General features: G+C 37.7%; 2 protein-coding genes and 2 non-coding genes across 7 annotated transcripts; 1 reads left to right on the forward strand and 3 right to left on the reverse strand.

Annotated features, from left to right (window-relative positions):
• The first annotated feature begins 1,728 nt into the window (after window positions 1-1,728).
• LOC127418276 (motile sperm domain-containing protein 1-like) lies at window positions 1,729-7,496 on the forward strand. Of its 2 annotated transcripts, none has more exons than XM_051658795.1 (6): window positions 1,729-1,864; window positions 4,150-4,429; window positions 4,521-4,596; window positions 4,700-4,932; window positions 5,832-5,993; window positions 6,950-7,496. In XM_051658795.1, the coding sequence occupies exons 2-6, from the start codon at window positions 4,276-4,278 to the stop codon at window positions 6,979-6,981; spliced, it is 657 nt and encodes a 218-aa protein (XP_051514755.1). In that variant the 5' UTR covers window positions 1,729-1,864; window positions 4,150-4,275; the 3' UTR covers window positions 6,982-7,496. The 2 variants fall into 2 exon arrangements, with proteins under 2 accessions (XP_051514755.1, XP_051514754.1); XM_051658794.1 differs by lacking the exon at window positions 1,729-1,864 and adding an exon at window positions 1,899-3,970.
• LOC127418274 (P2R1A-PPP2R2A-interacting phosphatase regulator 1-like) lies at window positions 6,948-17,030 on the reverse strand. 3 transcript variants are annotated; one of them, XM_051658792.1, is made up of 10 exons: window positions 16,076-17,030; window positions 15,532-15,607; window positions 15,378-15,431; window positions 14,974-15,017; window positions 14,673-14,727; window positions 13,896-13,955; window positions 12,166-12,251; window positions 11,576-11,640; window positions 10,421-10,517; window positions 6,948-9,915 (listed from the first exon to the last, which is right to left on the reverse strand). In XM_051658792.1, exons 1-10 carry the CDS (start codon window positions 16,198-16,200, stop codon window positions 9,780-9,782), a joined length of 798 nt encoding a protein of 265 aa, XP_051514752.1. In that variant the 5' UTR covers window positions 16,201-17,030; the 3' UTR covers window positions 6,948-9,779. The 3 variants fall into 3 exon arrangements, with proteins under 3 accessions (XP_051514752.1, XP_051514751.1, XP_051514750.1); XM_051658791.1 differs by having other exon boundaries at window positions 11,576-11,637; window positions 13,896-13,994; XM_051658790.1 differs by having other exon boundaries at window positions 13,896-13,994.
• Window positions 14,081-14,235, reverse strand: LOC127418488 (small nucleolar RNA U109). The gene has a single exon (XR_007893498.1). It is a non-coding gene; the product is annotated as a small nucleolar RNA U109 (small nucleolar RNA).
• Window positions 15,695-15,834, reverse strand: LOC127418489 (small nucleolar RNA U109). Its single transcript, XR_007893499.1, has one exon. It is a non-coding gene; the product is annotated as a small nucleolar RNA U109 (small nucleolar RNA).
• Window positions 17,031-18,331: the final 1,301 nt, after the last annotated feature.

Raw genomic sequence — 18,331 nt, forward strand, 5'->3', positions numbered from 1 at the left:
CATACTGTCTTCTTTTTTTCTGTATTCATTTATCAGTCTGTTGGCTCTCATCAATATTTTAGAGTGCAAAAAATTACATATATTTATACAGCAATAACAGCTACGCAAATAATGTTGATGTTAATGTTTTAACTATAAATTATAAATATAGAAATAAAATAAAAAATTGAAGTTATGCTTTTAATTTGGAAACTAAATTATGAAATAATGCTCTATAATGACATCAAAAAAGTTTAAGGCTGCTCAGATACTGCACTCATACTTGTTTTTTTTTATGTTATTTAATGGTTCTTGTACTGTTACTGTCATTTGCAACACAAAAACTTGTTTGTTTTAATGAAATACACAGCTCTGCCACTGGACTCTACTTCTTTTGAGCTGTGCAATCAAAACCTTAAAAATTCTCTCATCATTTACTCACCCTCATGCCATCCCTGATGTGTTTGACTTTCTTCTGCTGAACACAAATGAAGATTTTTAGAAGAATATCTCAGCTCTGTGGGTCCATTCGATATAAGTGAATGATGACCAGAACTCTGAGTGTCCAAAAAGGACATAAAGGCAGCATGAACGTAATGCATGTGACTCCAGTGGTTCAGTATATCTTCTGAAGCTATATGATACCCACACCGGGTGAGAAACAGATCAATACTTTATTCCTTTTTTACTGTAAATTTACACTCTCACTTCATCATTCTGGTGTGGAAGTGACTTTCACTTTCAAATTCAACCACCTACTGGTTGGGGTGGTCAAAGGTGGAAATCTATAGTAAAAAAGGACTTAAATATTGATCTATTTCTCAGCCACACCTATTAAATTGCTTGAGAATATATTAATTTAACCACTGGAGTCTTATGGATTACTTGTATGCTGCCTTTTTGGACTTTCTGAGTTCTGGTCACCATTTACTTGCATTGTGAGGACCAACAGAGCTGAGATATTCTTCTAAAAATCTTAGTTTGTGTTTTGCAGAAGAAAAAAATTGATACACTTCTGGGATGTCACGAGTGTGAGTAAATGATGAGAGAATTTAAATATTTTTTAGATGAACTATCCCTTTAAGACGTTTTTTTTTTTTTTTTTTTTTTCACTTGACAACAGTCAAGCTATGGAGGAATAACAAAAACGAAAACATCGTTTACCTTCCGAAAGCAATTATTAGTAAAAAATAAATAAAGAAAAAAGAAAAGAAAAAATAGCAAGAAAAGAAAAGTAAAGAATAAAAGACCGTAAACAACTGAAATTACATGTGTTGAAATGACGTAATAGAAGGACGTTTGGCGGAATTCCTACCAGAGATCTTCTATGCTTAGATACCAATCTCCGCGTTTTTACGATAGGAGAGAGCTTAACGGTTTATTAGAGTGTTAGGACAGTAGGTCCATGTTTGCGGATACCATGCAAACGAAAGGGAAGAGCCGTAAACTGACACCTTACATGTCGCAAAATTGTCTGTGTCTTCTCTTATAAACAGCGATTTTATCATAGTAAACTCCACACATAGTTCATTCCAAAAGAATTGTTTAGTGTAACACATGTTGAAGGTTAGCGGACAGGCGATCAATTCATTATGGGATGAGATTTTTTTTTCTCACAAACGTAGTTTATTCATCGCACTGAAGCATCTCCTCCATAGACATATCTTTAAAAAACGTCCTCTGGTCTCCTCGCCAGTTGTCTATGGTTTGCCGCGTTGTACATTGCTTTGCAAACCTTGTAGGCCATAATGATGGAAGGTCTCTGTTCCTGCGCCCTCCAGTATCCCAGCATTCAACGGTCGATTTGCAGTGTATTGTTGACAAAGAAAAAAGGAAACGGGGTGGGATTTGAAATAAATATCGTTAAACGGTAAACAGTAGTGAGGTAAATATCTTATTTTATACCTTTTTAGATATACATTATACTTTAAAAAGTGGCATTAAATTATGTACTGTTAAGCGCTCTGTTATCTCGGTGTTGGATTTTTGTTATGCTAGCATGACCACAGAAAGCAATACGTCAATATCTAATACATACTTCGAACAGTGTTTAATATTGTGTTTAATACATTGCTATAGTCAGTAACAATATTTGCTAATCGAATGTCTTATGAAGTGGTTACTCATTCTGGATGAGTTGAAATGACAGTGTTATGTTTAGGCAGGAACTGACATCTGTTTAGAATTTAGTTAACATTGGACATACGCAGCAAACTGTGGTTGGGGAATATTTGACATCACATGATATTTGGTAGAAGATTAAAGCTTTAGTTGATAGATTTAATAGAATATGGATGCCCTGTTACCTACAGCTCTAATGTAGTCAGCATAACACAATAGGCTTCAAGAGGACAAAAGGTCTGTCACGACATTATCCGATCTGCTGAAGACATTGTTGTTTGACATCAGTCATTCGACAGGATTATAACATTATACGAAATACACTTTGTAATTATTTAGTATTTTTAATTGTGGAATATTTGTCTAACCTGCCCTGCTGGGTGTATTTGTTTGGTATTCATAAAACCTGGTTAAACTGATCTCTAGACCGATATATGAGACAATAGACATCCTTGGTGTATTTGCCAGCTGTCATTCTGTTTTGTTGATCTCATTGGTTGGATGTTGGACGGTTAAATTTGGCGTACTTTATGTAATGGTTTGAATTGTATTGCGAAATCCTGCTGGAGTTTAAGGAGATTTCAAGTAAATATGGTCACATGACTAGCCACGTGGAGGCATGAACTTGTTTTTGCAAAGAGATCTTGGCATCCATCAGTCTTCATTACATTCACACCGTTATCAGATTATATTGTCCCTTGCCTTTCAGTTTCACTTGGCTTTAATAATATTTATCTCCACATTTCATATCAACATCTGAATTACTGTAAAGAAATTGGAATTACTGAATGAATTACTGTTTAACTACATTAGTATTGTCAGCCTTTATTTGTTTATAATAAGAACTTTTCAGTAGAAGTCGAACGATATATCAGTTTTACCGATTAATCGGTGCCAATAGTTGCTTTTTGGATCTACTGCTTATCGGCAAAAATCTATGCTGAGAGTTGCCGATAATTTCTTTTTTATTCCTCATCAGTAAACCTACTCTGGTGAACTGTATCTACAAAACTCTTCATCTGGTGATTATATAGGCTATAAAAAGCTCAATTTGGAAAATAGCCTTTCATATAAAGCATTGTAATGGAGCCAAGTCTCTGTCATTTCAAAATAAGAGTCCCCGGTGTATTTCGGGCTTGTTTATTGTTAAAAGGCCCACATTATGCACAAAATCTTCATTTATCTGGTTATTTTTGCGATTTTGGTTGCACAATAAACTGCTTTTGGGATTTTATTCATGTAAGATTCTTGTAGCCTCTCTGCATGTGCCCCTCATTTTAATGAAAGACTAAGAAAATGTTTATCATTCTATAAATGTATTTAAAAAAAAACTATTGGCCGATTAATCTGTTATCTGCCTTTTCCACCACTTTAGTTATCGGTATCAGTAAAATCTACTATCGGTTGACCTCTACTTTTCAGCACTTACTTGTGTTTATTTCACTCTTCTGAAGCATATCTATAGAAAGTATACCTTTTAGGAAGTGTCTTAAGTCATTAAATTCAACATAAAGAATTGTTGGGGAGCCTGGGTAGCTCAGCGAGTAAAGACGCTGGCTATCACCCCTGGAGTGGCAAGTTCGAATCCAGGGTGTGCTGAGTGACTCCAGCCAGGTCTCCTAAGCAACCAAATTGGCCCGGTTGCTAGGGAGGGTAGAGTCACATGGGGTAACCTCCTCGTGGTCGCTATAATGTGGTTCTCGCTCTCGGTGGGGCGCGTGGTGAGTTGTGCGTGGATGCCGCAGAGAATAGCGTGAAGGCTCCACATGTGCTATGTCTCCGCGGTAACGCGCTCAACAAGCCACGTGATGAGATGCGCGGATTGACTGTCTGAGGCAACTAAGATTCATCCTCCGCCACCCGGATTGAGGTGAGTCACTACGCCACCACGAGGACTTAGAGCGCATTGGGAATTGGGCATTCCAAATTGGGGAGAAAAAAACACAAACAAAAATTTTATCACTCGCGTTGATCGTTTATATATATATTTATATATAAAAACTGCATAAAGACTGTCATGATGAAATTACCCTATTTCTGTCTTTTCAGAGATTAACGTCATGCTTCCAAATAGCTGAACTGGCTGCATTACGAACTGGATCTCTGCAACGTTACAGCTCTGAGAGGGAGAGGGAATACGATAAAGGACGGAGGAAGCGAGCTCAGCTTGAGTCAATGCAGCAGCAGAGTCGGCAGCCTGACCAAGTGGAGGGAAGCCTTCCAGTGTTTGTGTTCCCCACTGAGCTGGTGTTCTATGCAGATGAGCAGGCTTCACATAAGCAGGTGCTCACCCTCTACAACCCTTATGAGTTTGCTCTTAAATTCAAAGGTGAGTTGTTTTCATTGAGAGCTCAACCATTTGCCTCAACACTCGTAAGTAGAGGTTCTCTTTCTAACTGATTGTTCTTGCACCTTGTCAGTTTTGTGCACAGCGCCAAACAAGTATGCAGTGGTGGATGCCACTGGTGCTGTTAAACCACAATGTTGTGTGGATATGTAAGTCACCAGGTCATTGCAAGTTAAATATTTCGAATAGAAATATGATTGAGCCTTGCACAACCTTTGGTTTCTTTCATTTCTTGTGTTTTTCTCCAAACAGCGTGATCCGCCATAGGGATGTGCGGGCTTGCCATTATGGAGTGATTGATAAGTTCCGGCTGCAGGTGTCTGAGCAGAGTCAGAGGAAGGCACTGGGCAGGAAGGAAGTAATGGCCACTCTGCTGCCCTCCTCCGCTCAGGAGCAGCCCCAGGTCCGACCCCTGGAGGAGGAGCGCAGGATGAAAGAGCAACTTGCCGACAGAGTGTTCTTTGAGCAGACTGCATTCCAGACAGGTGCTTAGTTAAAGGGATAGTTCACACAAAAATTAAAATTTCTCTTATCATTTACTCACACTCATGCCAAAAATTAAAATTCTCTTGTCATTTACTCACACACGTCACAGTCATGTATGACTTTAGTACTTCAGCAGAACACAAATTAAGATTTTTAGAAAAATATCTCTGCTCTCTAGGTCCATACAATTAAGTTGTGAATGTGAAACTAAACAGGCACCACATGTGACTTTCAGATGTAAAAGTGAATTTGGAGATTTAGAGTTAAAAAAAAAAAAAAAGGGCTTAAATTTTGATTGCTTCGGAAGACATGGATTTAACCACTGGAGTCTTCTGGATTTCTTCTCTGTTTCCTTTATGTAATTTTTGGAGATACAAAGGTGTGATCACCATTCACTTGCATTGTATGGACCTACAGAGCTGATATATTCTTCTAAAAATCTTTGTTTGTGTTATGCTGAAAAAAGAATGTCACACATCTGGGATGCATGAGGGTGAGTAAATGATGAGAGAATTTAAATTTTTTGGGTGAATTATCCCTTAAATACCAACATAAATCAAGTCAAAATTTAAATCAAAATTGACCCTATCAACTTGATGCATGCTTTTGGTCTTATTTCGAATTATTAATTATTTGCAAATTCTGATAATATTATGGTAGACTTTTCATTTGTCCATCATTTCAATGTATTTGTATGAGGTGGTGAAGATATTTGCCGCACATTTGTCAGCATAAGTTATCTTTAATTATGGAAAGATTCCATGGTCAGTTATTTTGCAATGCTCTTGCTGTTCAGTTCATGTCCCACTTGGTGGCGCCAAATAGCTGTGGTCAAACAAAATGTGTGGTTCACTTTCATGTTAAAGCCTTTTTTCCATGTGTGTTTCTTTCCGCACAGAGAGCCGCACAGCATCTGGGGGCCCCAGCCTCCTAACTGTCCTTTTAGGCCTGGTGTGTATGGCAGCCCTTATGCTCCCAACTTTGGGAGAGCAGGAATCCACAGTGCCTGTCTACCTCCACTTAAGTGTTAACAAGAAACTTGTAGCTGCTTATGTTTTAGGTAAGTTGAAGTATTGACATTACCATACAGAATAATTCATACATTTGATGATGCCAAAACACAACAGAACGATTACTATTAGATACTATAATCTAACAGGTGTCATTAAAGGAATATTCCGGGTTCAATACAAGTTAAGCTCAATCGACAGCATTTGTGGCATAATATTGATTACCACACAAATGTATTTTCACTCGTCCCTTAAAAAAAAAGCACAAATCTGTGTTGCAGTGAGGCATTTACAATGGAAGTGAATGTGTTAAAAGACTCACTGTTTCAAAAGTATAGCCACAAGACATTAAGGATATGCGTGTAAAAATGATTTTAGAATGATAAAGTGGTTTACTAACTTTTCTGTGTAAAGTTATAGCCAATTTTACAACTTTTTTGCCATGACGATGTATTGTCAACAAACCCAAAAATCACAATTTAAACAACTTTACAGCTCAGATAATACATAAGTTTTAACAGGAGAATTAATGTAAGTGGTTATATTAAATTATAAGCTTCACATTTCTGCCTTTAAACCCTCAAAAAATTGGCCTCATTCACTTCCATTGTAAGTGCCTCACTATAACCAGATTTGTGCTTTTTTTAAAGAAAAGAAGGGACTAGTTGAAAATTTTTTTCGTGGTAATCATCATTATGCCACAAATGCTGTCAATTGAGCTTAACTTGTATTGAACCCGGAACATTCCTTTGAAGTGATAGCACACCCAAAAATTACAATTCTGTCATTATGTACTTACCCTAATGTTGTTCCAAACCTAAATGATTTTGGAACACAAAGGGAGATGTTAGGCACAATGTTTAGGGTGAGTAAACTATTACAAAATTGTATTTTTTGGTAAACTATCCCTTTAACAAATATGCAGTAGAATGCATGCAACATATTTGGATCTTCCCAGTTTGCTTGTCTTATGCACTTTTTCAATATTCTTTCCAATGTTGCACAGGTCTTCTTACAATGGTTATTCTACGCACTTGAAGTGCTCTTCAAATTGACCTTGCTGAATGAAAATGGAACTAAGATGATGAAGAGGGGAGATATGGACTTATCTCAGCCAGGAGTGTTCTGAGGACAGGGAAACATGTCTGAGAAACTTCCTCTAAACAGGAACTAACTTTTTAAATGACGTCTCAAACATACCGAAACAATGAAGACGCAAAGATCCATGGGTGGGGGTTGGGCGTATTGTGTTTATCGATGGAAAAATGACTGAGCTGCCAACTGGGCCCAGCTGACTATCTTGTTAGGTGGGAGGGGGTGTAGAAGAACATGAGTACATTAAATTAAATGTGTTGTCTTGCGTCATATTCTGTGTGTCTGTGAATTGCTTTTTGTGTTTGATAAATGAACATGCATAGTTTGCCACAAGGGAAGATTCTCACATCTTGACACCCTTGTTTTTTGAATTGCTCTTATATTTGTCCACTGCTTAAATCTTGTGCACATTATCTTTATAGATATCCACATCAAATAAACCAAGTTGATTTTTAAAAGGCATTTCCTAGAAAGTCATGTGTTAGTATTATTTGCAACATTAAATATTTCTGAAAGTTTCTGAATCAGATTTAAGTTGGCTTTAGAAGCAATATTTAAAGGGATAGTTCATGCAAAATTTAAAATTCTCTCATTTACTTTCACCCTCATGCCATTCCAGATGTGTATGACTTTCTTCAGCAGAAGACAAAGATTTTTAGAAGAATATCTCAGCTTGTAGGTCTATACAATGCAAGTGAATGGTGGCCAGACCTCTGCAGAAGTAATCCATAACACTCCAGTGTTTAAATCCATATGTTGAGAAACAATATAATAGGTGTGGGTGAGAAACAAATCAAAATTTAAGTCTTTTTTTTTTTTTTTTTACTCAATCTCCACTTTCAATTTTACATCTGAAAGTCATGTCCCGGTTTAGTTTCACTTTCACATCTGTTTCTCACCCACACCTATTATGTTGCTTCTGAGTATATGGAATTAAACACTGGATTCTTATGAATTATTTCTATTTCCTTTGTGATTTTTGGAGCTACAAAAGTCTAATCACCATTCACTTGCATTGTATGGACCTACAGAGCTGAGATATATATTTTTACATATACATTATTGTGTTCTGCTGAAGAAAGTCATACTTATCTGGGATGGCATGAGGGTGACGTAACAGTAAATGAGAGAATTTTAATTTTTGGGTGAACTATCCCTTTAACATTGCAGTGTGATAAAACACTTTAGAAGTAGATATGTCTTCCAAATAAATTAGTGTAATTCTTGTATATTGTAATCAGAACAGCAATGCAATCAACATTTTCCATATCTTGTCAGGCTGTCTTCTCTTGTTGTTGCTTGTTAGTCTAAAACTCTAGTCAATAGGCCAGCTGGGGGAATAACCTATAACAAAATTTTCTCTGTACATTAATTGTTTCATTAGTCTTGTTTTAAACTTTGTAACATTTGGTACAGCAGACCAAAGGTGAGATATTTTAAAGCCTCTGTTCCCTTTAGTCAGGCAGCAGTTTGATTTAGCAATAAACTGAAAATGAAATGCTTCAGTATAAATCTAGGTCTAGATTTTAAAACTATCCTGATCATTGTGTCTTTAAAGACAATAACCACAGTGGGAGAACACAGATCTCTGGCTGGTATTCCAATAAAACCGATGTCTCAAAAAAAGGCAATAGCTGGACAAATAATTTATTTCTGACATCTGGAAATCTCAGATATGATGAAAGGAAGATTTTTTTTTTGTTCAGGGAGAGCGGAGTACAACTACTTGTTCATGAAAGCACTCCGATCTTCCTCAACAAACTTCACATGCAGAGGCTTTTCAAAGTACTGTTTGTTGAGACAACAGGACAGCGTAAAATAATTAAGAGTCCACAGGACAAAAACAAAATCAGCAAGTAAACAACAAACACACTTAACTCATCAACATGACACCACGTACTGTGGTTTGCAAAGACATTCAGAAAAAAAGATTTACACTGCGGTTTGTAGAACAAAACGCTACTCTTTCAATTCACAAATGAAAACAATTAAATCAGATTTTACAATCACATTCCGAACAAAGCCAATACATTTTTATTGCCCCTTTAATGTGCAGCTGCACTGCTAATAGAACTCTAGAAGAGGCAGCGGTCAGTTTGCTCTTCACTTTACCTCTGCACGTTTCACCACCAATTATTACAGGATGACTTAGGAGGATTAAATCTTATGTACATACATACAAATAAAAGAGAAGCAAAAATAAGTTAATTCTAACACACAATACCAGTTGGCAAGTTGTGATTGTAAATAAAAGAACAGGCCTGTAGTTGTTATCCTGTTTACAGCGGTTTTTTCAAAACCTTATCAAACAAGTTAATTGTCTTGAGGAAAATAAAAAGAAAAATTCAAGACCCATTCAGTTTCCTTGCTGTGGCATTCCTCTCATCTAAGACAACTACAGTAATTAAGTATTTCAGATGGGCTGGATGCTGTAATGCTGTTCACTTTGATACAAATCTATACACCATGTTTTAAATCCATTTATAGCAGCTGATTCAAAAGCATCCACAGTCTCTCAATGCTTATACATCACCTTTAGGGTCTGTCCCAATGAGGGTCTGTTTTCCTTTAATGCAAACACCTACTTTATCCACTGGCAAGCAGATAACAGGCCAGTTCAGGATGAGAACAAAAGGCATGTTGGGAAGGCATTGGAAAAGAAACTGAAAAGACTAGAAGAAGGCCCGAGCAGCAGTCCTAATTCTCCATCCTCTCCTATCGTGTCCCTGATGCTCAGTGGCTCACTTAGGAGAGAAATCTTGGAGGGGTGTGAGGGGAGAGTTACTGGAGGAGGACGACACTCCTTCCATCTTGGCAGGTGAGTCCGAGGACGAGCCAACACTACTGAGACTTCCATCCAGAAGATCTGGAGAGAGACTGGTGGAGAGAGACAAAGGTTAATGGCTTTGGTCTAATAATAAAAATGGTTTATGCACCAGCAGTGCTATCTCTGAAAATACCTTAGTGGCATAATTTAAGTCAAGTTGAAATTTCAGCATTAAACCCTCCACCCATCTGCTAGTGGTCAAACAGACAGTCCCGTCCCGAATGCACAACATTGGTTGAGTTAATGTTGCAGTGTCAGGATGCTTAAACCGAGCAATGATTTGAAAGCGCCACAGAGCCAGTGTTCACACTTTTCTGGGAAATCAACCTATGAATGGCTATGAGTGGTCTCTGTATATCAAGCAGAGCTAAGAGAAAGTATTTAAAAAAAATATGAACAGAGTAAGGTCATGATCTCTCCTGAGGTTATTTTACTATTGGTGAATTTACAACCCAACACTTTAAGTGTACATACACTTCTAATACAACATATCCTGAGAGACTTGTACTGAAATGTACTCAATTAAAATAATGAAATCTGCTGGAGATAACTCACCAGGTGTTAAGTTCCGGCAGGTGGGACACTTCTGTGGAGAGCATGTTGGTGGTTCCCTGAAAGAGCCTTTTGGGCTGGCTTTCCGTCTCCATTTCCCCTGGAAAAAAAAAAAAAAAAAAAATGATCCAACAGAAAGTAGTTTTATAGGTATCCAAAGTGACCCACTGGATATAATAATAATAATAATAAAAAAAATAATATATATATATATATATATATATATATATATATATATATATATATATAGGACTGGGTATTGATACAGATTTCCCAATACCTTTCAATTCCGATTCACAAGGTCTCAATTCGATTCGGACCTGATATCGATTCAGAGGGGTATAATTTGGTTACAATGTCCATTTTGCTTACATATGAAGTAAATTCTCTGTCAGCTAATGCTTTTAATTATAAAGGGACCCTTGCCTTCTAGTTAACCCTTATTGATTCAATTCAAAAATATTCATTTATCCAAATAATTTTATTCATTTTTCATCATATTGGTCACACATTAGCTTTTGAAAACTGTTCAAATTCAGTGTATCCCATCAATAAATGTCTAGAAAAATCGCATATGTAACAAAATATATGTGCAATATAATATGTTTATAATTTACATGCATAATTGGTACTTATAAGAATTTAGCCAGTGAACGCATATTAACGAGAGAGGACTCAAATGGCTTTATCTCATTTGTGTTATGAGTGATTAGAATTACAGGTTTCTTTGTTTGTGGTTTTAAAATCAACAACTGACTCTAAAGAGCAGAAAGGGTTTTAAAACAGACATTTTTCAGTGACATGGATTGCATGGATCTCATCTTTGGACACAGAACGAGTCAAAGCAAACTTTTACTCTTAACATACAGTTAAAGGATCTGGCTGCTAAACTTTACTACTCAAACACTGGTGGGTGAAATCTGAACATTTAGCAGCTAGTGTCTAATCACAGACATTTTTAGTCGCAAAGCACGGAATTTGGTGTAATTTACTCACTGTACAGGGATGCCACAGAGTAAAAGATCATTTATGGGATTTAAAAATCAATATTGTTTAAACAAAAATTGATGCATCAGAAAATCTATATTTTTACCCAGTCCTTATAATAATAATAAAAAGGTTTTTTTTTATATTTATAAAAGTTAACTGCTTGCTTACCTTTGCGTTTAAGAGGGCCCAGAATGCTGGGCCTGATGCAGTTGATTGGGCTCTGACTCCTCCTGCTGGGCAAACTTTTGATAAGTGATAAGCTACTGAAAAATGCAATATACTAGGATATAACAATAGCAAACATTGGAGGCCTGGGTAGCTCAGCGAGTAATGACACTGACTACCACCAGGGTGTGCTGAGTGACTCCAGCCAGGTCTCCTAAGCAACCAAATTGGCCTGGTTGCTAGGGAGGGTAGAGTCACATGGGGTAACCTCATCACGTTCACTATAATGTGGTTCTTGCTCTCGGTGTGGCACGTGGCGAGTTGTGCGTGGATGCCGTGGAGAGTAGCGTGAAGCCTCCACGCGTGCTATGTCTCTGCGGTAACATGCTCAACAAGCCACGTGATAAGATGTGCAGACTGACGGTCTCAGACATGGAGGCAACTGAGATTCGTCCTCTGCCACCCGGATTGAGTCACTACGCCACCACAAGGACTTAGTGCGCATTGGGAATTAGGCATTCCAAATTGTGGAGAAAAAAACAAAACAAATGGCAAACATTCCTACTGCGGCATAATGATTGTACAGAACTCACCTGAAGCGGCGTGTTGGGCTGGGAACAGGACTGGGTGTCAGACCGTTACTGCTCACCAGGATTTGCAGAGAGGGAGAGAAGCACTGCTGCTCATTAAAAAGAGACAATCCAGAGAAATCCAATTACATAGTTTCAATCAAAATAAAAATAAAAACTTCACTTTCAGTCACACTTACTTTCTAAGTTGGTTACTAACCCCAAGCATGTTATTTCTGCATCAAACAAAATAGTAATGACCATTTTCAAACAGGTTTCCTGACTACTTTCCCATTTTTCTGGGAAAACGGATAGTTTTAGCCAATCTTGCCATGTTGGGATGCCCGCACAAACAGAGCAATGTTTTATTAGCGCCAGAGTAGGGCTGGGTGATATGTAAAAAATATTTTAGCGTTAAAATATCGCAATATAAGATTATATCTTCAACTCCCCTTCCGAGGATCAGCGAATATTTTTGCTTTATTGATTTTGCTTTAAATTTAAAGCATTTATTAAAACACAAAAAACAAGACATTTCTAAATTCAAATTGCACTTTAAAAGTGATCAAAAAATCTTATTTAACCACCTCCCCAAATCCAAACATTTACCGTCTCAAACGGCTCCATTTGCCATCAAGTGAGTATCAGTCAGCGACAACAGGTGGAAAATTACTAATAGCCTACGGTTTAAGAACTAAAAACAATTATAAAAATGTCAAGATGATAATGATCATAATAATAAAGCCTAATAAATTAAGTTTCCAAAATAATGCTGCCAAATGTGTGTTATCAAATTTGTGTTTGTATTGCGTTTTGGTAATACAGTTAATGCTGCCTAAAGAAAATGAAATAGAACTCATTTTAGGTTCAAGGTGAAGGTGTCTTGTATTATTTTATGATTACTTTAGTCTTTGTTTCTTTAATACATAGATATATTACCGAACCAGAGTTGCATTCACAATGCATGTTAACCGCGAACTGCTCCGTGGAAATAAAGTAAACTAAACTCACAGCACCTCCTGAGATGATCGCAGATCATTTACAGCATTCTCATAGTCAACATTATTTTTACAGTTTTCAGATGAATGAAATGGATAAAAAGAAAAAAAGTGATAACTCTACATGCGTGTTCCACAAGACAGGCTCGTGCTGGACGCCTCTGAACAAAGAGCAAATCAGATATGAGCATTCACTGCTTTTCTTTTGTCTGTTCTTAAAAATATAATAAAGTGTGTTTCATGAAGCATGTGTCTTTGTGACTAACAGCATTTCATGTCACTCCAAGACGTCTTACAGGTAGCCTGCCTGTTGCGGGTAGATGAGCAAATTTACCCGTGAATGAAATACATTTGGACGAGGAGCTTACGAACTGGATTCAGCCTCGTCACATTTGACGGTGGAGTGTGCTAATTTCACACCCTGAGCTACTGTTTAATATATTTGCTGACTTCCAAGATCCATGGTTTTGCCAATTCCCGATATAGTCGATCATCGTCAGTCAATTGAATGTCTCAATCGTCATCTTTGTAAGATATTGTAGATACCCGATTACATTGCCCAATCGCCCAGCCCTACGCCAGAGAGCCAAAGCATTTACACTTCAGAGGAATCAACAAAAAAAATTGCTTATAGTTGTTTCTGCATATTAAGCTGGGATAAATAAGTGTTTTAACATTGAATAAAATGACACGCTTCACCTTTAAATAAAGCATTATGGCAAGCACCTGACAGAAAAATATAAATGTTTTAAATACCTTTTTCCCAATCCCTCTGGTGGGTGAAGGAGCAGGGGACACAGGCACAAAATCGATCCGCTTTGGAGATGAGGAAGATTTCTCAAGATCATTATCACTCTACAGAAGCAAAACACAGCCATATAAATCAAAGCCAATACCACATTAATACAACTGCTAATTAACCAAATCAGTGACTGTTGGTTCAGTGTTGGAGCTTTATACTACCAATCCAGCCTGTGCTTGAGAAACTGGTGGCCCTGTTGACTCCATGAGCTTTTCTCTAGCATGCTTGTTTTCTTTTCCACAGTCCCACCAGTAAGGGAAAGTAAAAGTGTAGCAAAATAGCTACTGCATGCAATCATCAATAATTGTGAAAGAGCATCATTGCCTCTGTTTTTAAAGACTCTGTGATATTTAAAACATAGTTTCATGGCTTTTAACCCATGTCTATAATAGGGTACTCTTAAGATTGGACAAAACCTTTGAGCAGATTTACACAATTACAATTATCTTCAAGTAAAATGTACCAAAATTATTGACGACTCCTCTTGCAGAGACGTTCTGTCTAACCAAATGCTCTACAGAATGAGAACATCTCCACTCCTACTACCACAAGCAAGTAGCAAATCATGATTCACGGCTGTGATATAAACTAAAAGTCATTAAAAAAAATGTCCCACCCAAACTTCTGATTTCAACAGGAAATGTGTCAACACAAGATAGAAAAGTGCACTTATGAAGCCATTTCATGGGGTCTAAGCGGACATGGGGTTTAATCCAAATGATCTTTCTTACCAGACTAAGACTCTCCTCCCAAGACTGGCTTATCTGCATGGCTGCCTGCACCTCTCTAGAATGATGGAGATTGAGGGGAAAACAAAAACAGCAGAAGAGTAGAGATGTCACCAAATGCTACTAACATTTTCCCTCCAACCAAAGATCTCAGCCAAATTGTATATTATGGCATATTTCCAGCTCTACATGTCAAGGAATATTACAAACACTAGCAGTGGAAAAAACATTTGCTGTCAGCGTTTGATAAATGGGAAACCAATGCCCTGAAGGTTCAGTAGCTGTAGGAGAGACAAGTGCTTACCGCTCATGGGCAGTTTCTCGATTCATCACATCAACACCCTCTTCCTAAAAAGAAACATGCAAACAACAGCCCCCATGAGGACATATTCTGCATCCCAAACAATGAGATCAACCACCAAATTCAACAGTGACTTTTTGTACATATCTAGAACCCTGTGTTGGAGCATGGTACTACCAATCAGTCTGTAGAGCTGTAAGACTGGTGGTTAGCGAAACTCCAAAGTTTAATTTTAGCATGTACTTTAAACACACACTACCACATGGAAATATATGAGAGTGGCGAGTCTGACATGCTCTACATATTTTTTTATAAAAACTACGTACCCTCAGCAATACACGTTTAATGTCAACTTCAGCCAAAGTCAAATACGATGCATTTGAAAATATTGCAAACTTAGTTTGTACCTGTTTGATCCGTTGCAGTCTTGTGCTTGGTACACGTACTGGCGAAGATGGAACCTAAAAAGCATAAAACATCCAATAACAAAATGTAATTTACCAAGTTATACAAAAACCACACCATTTTCTTTCAGGTGCCATTCTGCAACATGATAAATACCATATTGGGTCGAACAACCGTTGTACTGTTTCTTCTGCTTCGGAGAACCTCTCTCTGGTACACCTGTGAAGCGTCACTGGGGAGAGAGAACTCCACTTCAATTACTCCGTTTTAACATCTACTAAAACTATTCATTTAAATGCATTTATGCCAATGCTGTGCCAAATGTGAGAGTTTTATACTACCAACACAGCCTGTTCTTGAGAGACTGGTGGCCCTGTTGACTCGTCAGATATTATTCTAGCATGGCTGCTTGTCTATTCTCTCTACCCATGAGACAGAACATCTACAACAGCCATGCATGGAAAAATTTAAGTCTTAAAACCTACTGAGCTGAAAACCTGGACTAGACAGCATGTGAGGGCTTCATGGGCGTGCGAGAACCCTAAATAATACCCAAAGCTGATGTCTAGATAGACAGCTGGCGAGGTTTTGTGACACTTCCAGTATGTTCTAGAGACCAGATATGTTCTACATTACACAACGAAGCCTGATGTAGATGTTAATATGATAACTAAACGCAATAAGTAATGTCCATCTTCACCTCAGGCCGTTTATCATCGGTTCGCTGTTCGATCGTCTCAGCTGCCCATCGCTCGTAACAAGTGACGACGAGATGTCTAGGTCCAGCTCCATCTTCTCTTGTGACCTCATTCCTTGATTGTTCATCGTTATTGTCCTCGTACATACGCCGCAAAATTGCACGTAGTTTACAGAGCTACATCGTTGAAAGCCAGTGGCCCTGTTACCCGAAGCAGGCCAATGTCTCAGTTCACTTTGAGCTCATTTTGTAGCGTATATAGACGGATTGAGGCTTCTTGCGTTGCTCTTTAGGATCAATATAGCTCTCGATCAGTGCCTAAGGAAACGATCCGTCGCTTTCTGCAAATCAACATTCTGCTTCTTCGGCCTGCACTGTGTATGCTTCTAGAAAACTCTCCTGTTTCTGGTCCAAACTTGTAAGAGATCCAGTGGCTGGTTAGCAGCAAGCTAATGTGTGAATGGGGTTTGGCCCATGCACACACTATTCCTATACTGTTAGCTTAGCTTGGTAGCTCACGGCGCACAAGCAGCTCAGAGCAGACAATTACAAGCTTAGGAGGGCACGTGGAAAATATGTATGAAAAGGCAACGTTTAAAGCACGAAAGCATGGTTATGAAGATAAAGATCCCACCCCACGACGGTACAGAAGTGAGCTTAATAATAATAATAAATGCTGAAGGCAAAATAATGTTCAGCTGGCCATCATCATGTAGCTAACTAGCCTGCTGTTCGTGATGTATTGCTGAGCAAACACGCAAAGATGAATGGAAATCACTAAACAAGTGTACGGCTTCTCTCCGACTTCATCTATTCGTCACTTTGGTTTGTCAGTATCTATTTAGCTGGTTGAGTTTGTAACTTAGTTTGCGTCAATCATAGGTTATCATATACTGATTATCTTTTCTTTTTTTTTTTTTTTTCTGGACGCCGCAGCTCATCCACAGATCAGCACAGAGTCCCGCCCCTTCTGCTTCTAGCGGAGTGACCGACGACATCGTGAACCAATCAGAAACTCGATTTATGTAGGCGTGCCCTTTTGAACGGCAACCGTTTTAAATGCTGGTTGCAGATTAATAACTGGATAATTTTGTTCCGATCATTTTTTCATGAAACCAAGGACCAAAGGTTTTATCACAGACAGTGAATTTTCGGAATTACACCACTTCCTGTTGCCTGAACAAAATGAGGCTTCTCTCTTTTTCGTAGAACATAAACATGTGCTTTGATTCTGAAGGAAACCACTAGTTTAAAAACCATTATAAAAAAATATGAAAATAATTGAGGCCGTAAAAGGTGATGTTTAGTCCATACGTACCAATGCAGTGTGTGCATGCATGCAGGAGAGAGATTTAGACAGGGTTGGGGAGTAACGAAATACATGTAACGGGATTACGTATTTAAAATACAAAATATAAGTAATTGTATTCCACTACAGTTACAATTTAAATAATTGGTAATTAGAATACAGTTACATTCAAAAAGTATTTTGATTACTGAAGAGGTTATTTTGTATTTTTCTGTAATCTGTAGTGGAATACAGTTCAAAAGTAACCCTCCCAACACTGGATTTAGACTATTCATTGATTTTAGGTGGCCAAATTAATAACTGACATTTTTAAATATTTTTGGGGATACATTTAATATCAAGAATACCTTTATTGAAAAGATGTTACTTTAGATAGCCTAGGCTACTGTACTGCTTGTTATGATTCCCATCCTGACAATTCCCCCAACGAGGAAAAAATTTAATGGATTATTTTGGGTGAAGCAAGTCCCTTATTTTAAGCTTGTTTTTCTAAAACAGGTGCTTTGTTTCTCTTCTGAGATCTGGAAACACTGCAACTGGTATACCACCCACCCAAAGAGTACTATCATTTTAAAAAGACTGTTATTAACCATTCTTTTATTTCGTTCTTCTAACCCTTTACCAAAGAACACGTCCAGTCAGACCTTGCAGTGAACTGCATCTTACCCATAAATAGTAGAGATGGAATGATAAACACACAGTTTTATAAACCAATTTCACATAAATAAAATGTGAATTTAAGAGATTAACAAGGTCCCTAAATGTAGACTAAATGTAAAAACAAAGGCTCTTGTGTTTACATTTCATTTCTACATGTCTTAGGTCATAGCTTCCCTGTCTAAGCATAGCCTTTCACAATAATGTGGTGATGACACCCAAAGCCCAATTTTGCATAAAATAGCTTGACAGAGAACACACCCTCGATAAACAACACCAGAGTCACATGTTTC

The sequence above is a fragment of the Myxocyprinus asiaticus genome, chromosome 27, assembly GCF_019703515.2.
Source record: "Myxocyprinus asiaticus isolate MX2 ecotype Aquarium Trade chromosome 27, UBuf_Myxa_2, whole genome shotgun sequence".
In the NCBI taxonomy this organism is placed as follows: domain Eukaryota; kingdom Metazoa; phylum Chordata; class Actinopteri; order Cypriniformes; family Catostomidae; genus Myxocyprinus; species Myxocyprinus asiaticus.

Excerpts from the sequence above, each read along its gene's own strand:
- LOC127418276 (XM_051658795.1), top strand. The coding sequence starts at position 4,276 with ATGCAGCAGCAGAGTCGGCAGCCTGACCAAGTGGAGGGAAGCCTTCCA. Across the intron at positions 4,933-5,831 it reads GCAGACTGCATTCCAGACAG|AGAGCCGCACAGCATCTGGG; the intron begins GTGCTTAGTTAA and ends CTTTCCGCACAG. Across the intron at positions 5,994-6,949 it reads TGTAGCTGCTTATGTTTTAG|GTCTTCTTACAATGGTTATT; the intron begins GTAAGTTGAAGT and ends AATGTTGCACAG.
- LOC127418274 (XM_051658790.1), bottom strand. The coding sequence starts at position 16,200 with ATGAACAATCAAGGAATGAGGTCACAAGAGAAGATGGAGCTGGACCTA. Across the intron at positions 15,018-15,377 it reads GACTGCAACGGATCAAACAG|GAAGAGGGTGTTGATGTGAT; the intron begins GTACAAACTAAG and ends GTTTCTTTTTAG. Across the intron at positions 13,995-14,672 it reads GGGAGGAGAGTCTTAGTCTG|AGTGATAATGATCTTGAGAA; the intron begins GTAAGAAAGATC and ends TTGCTTCTGTAG.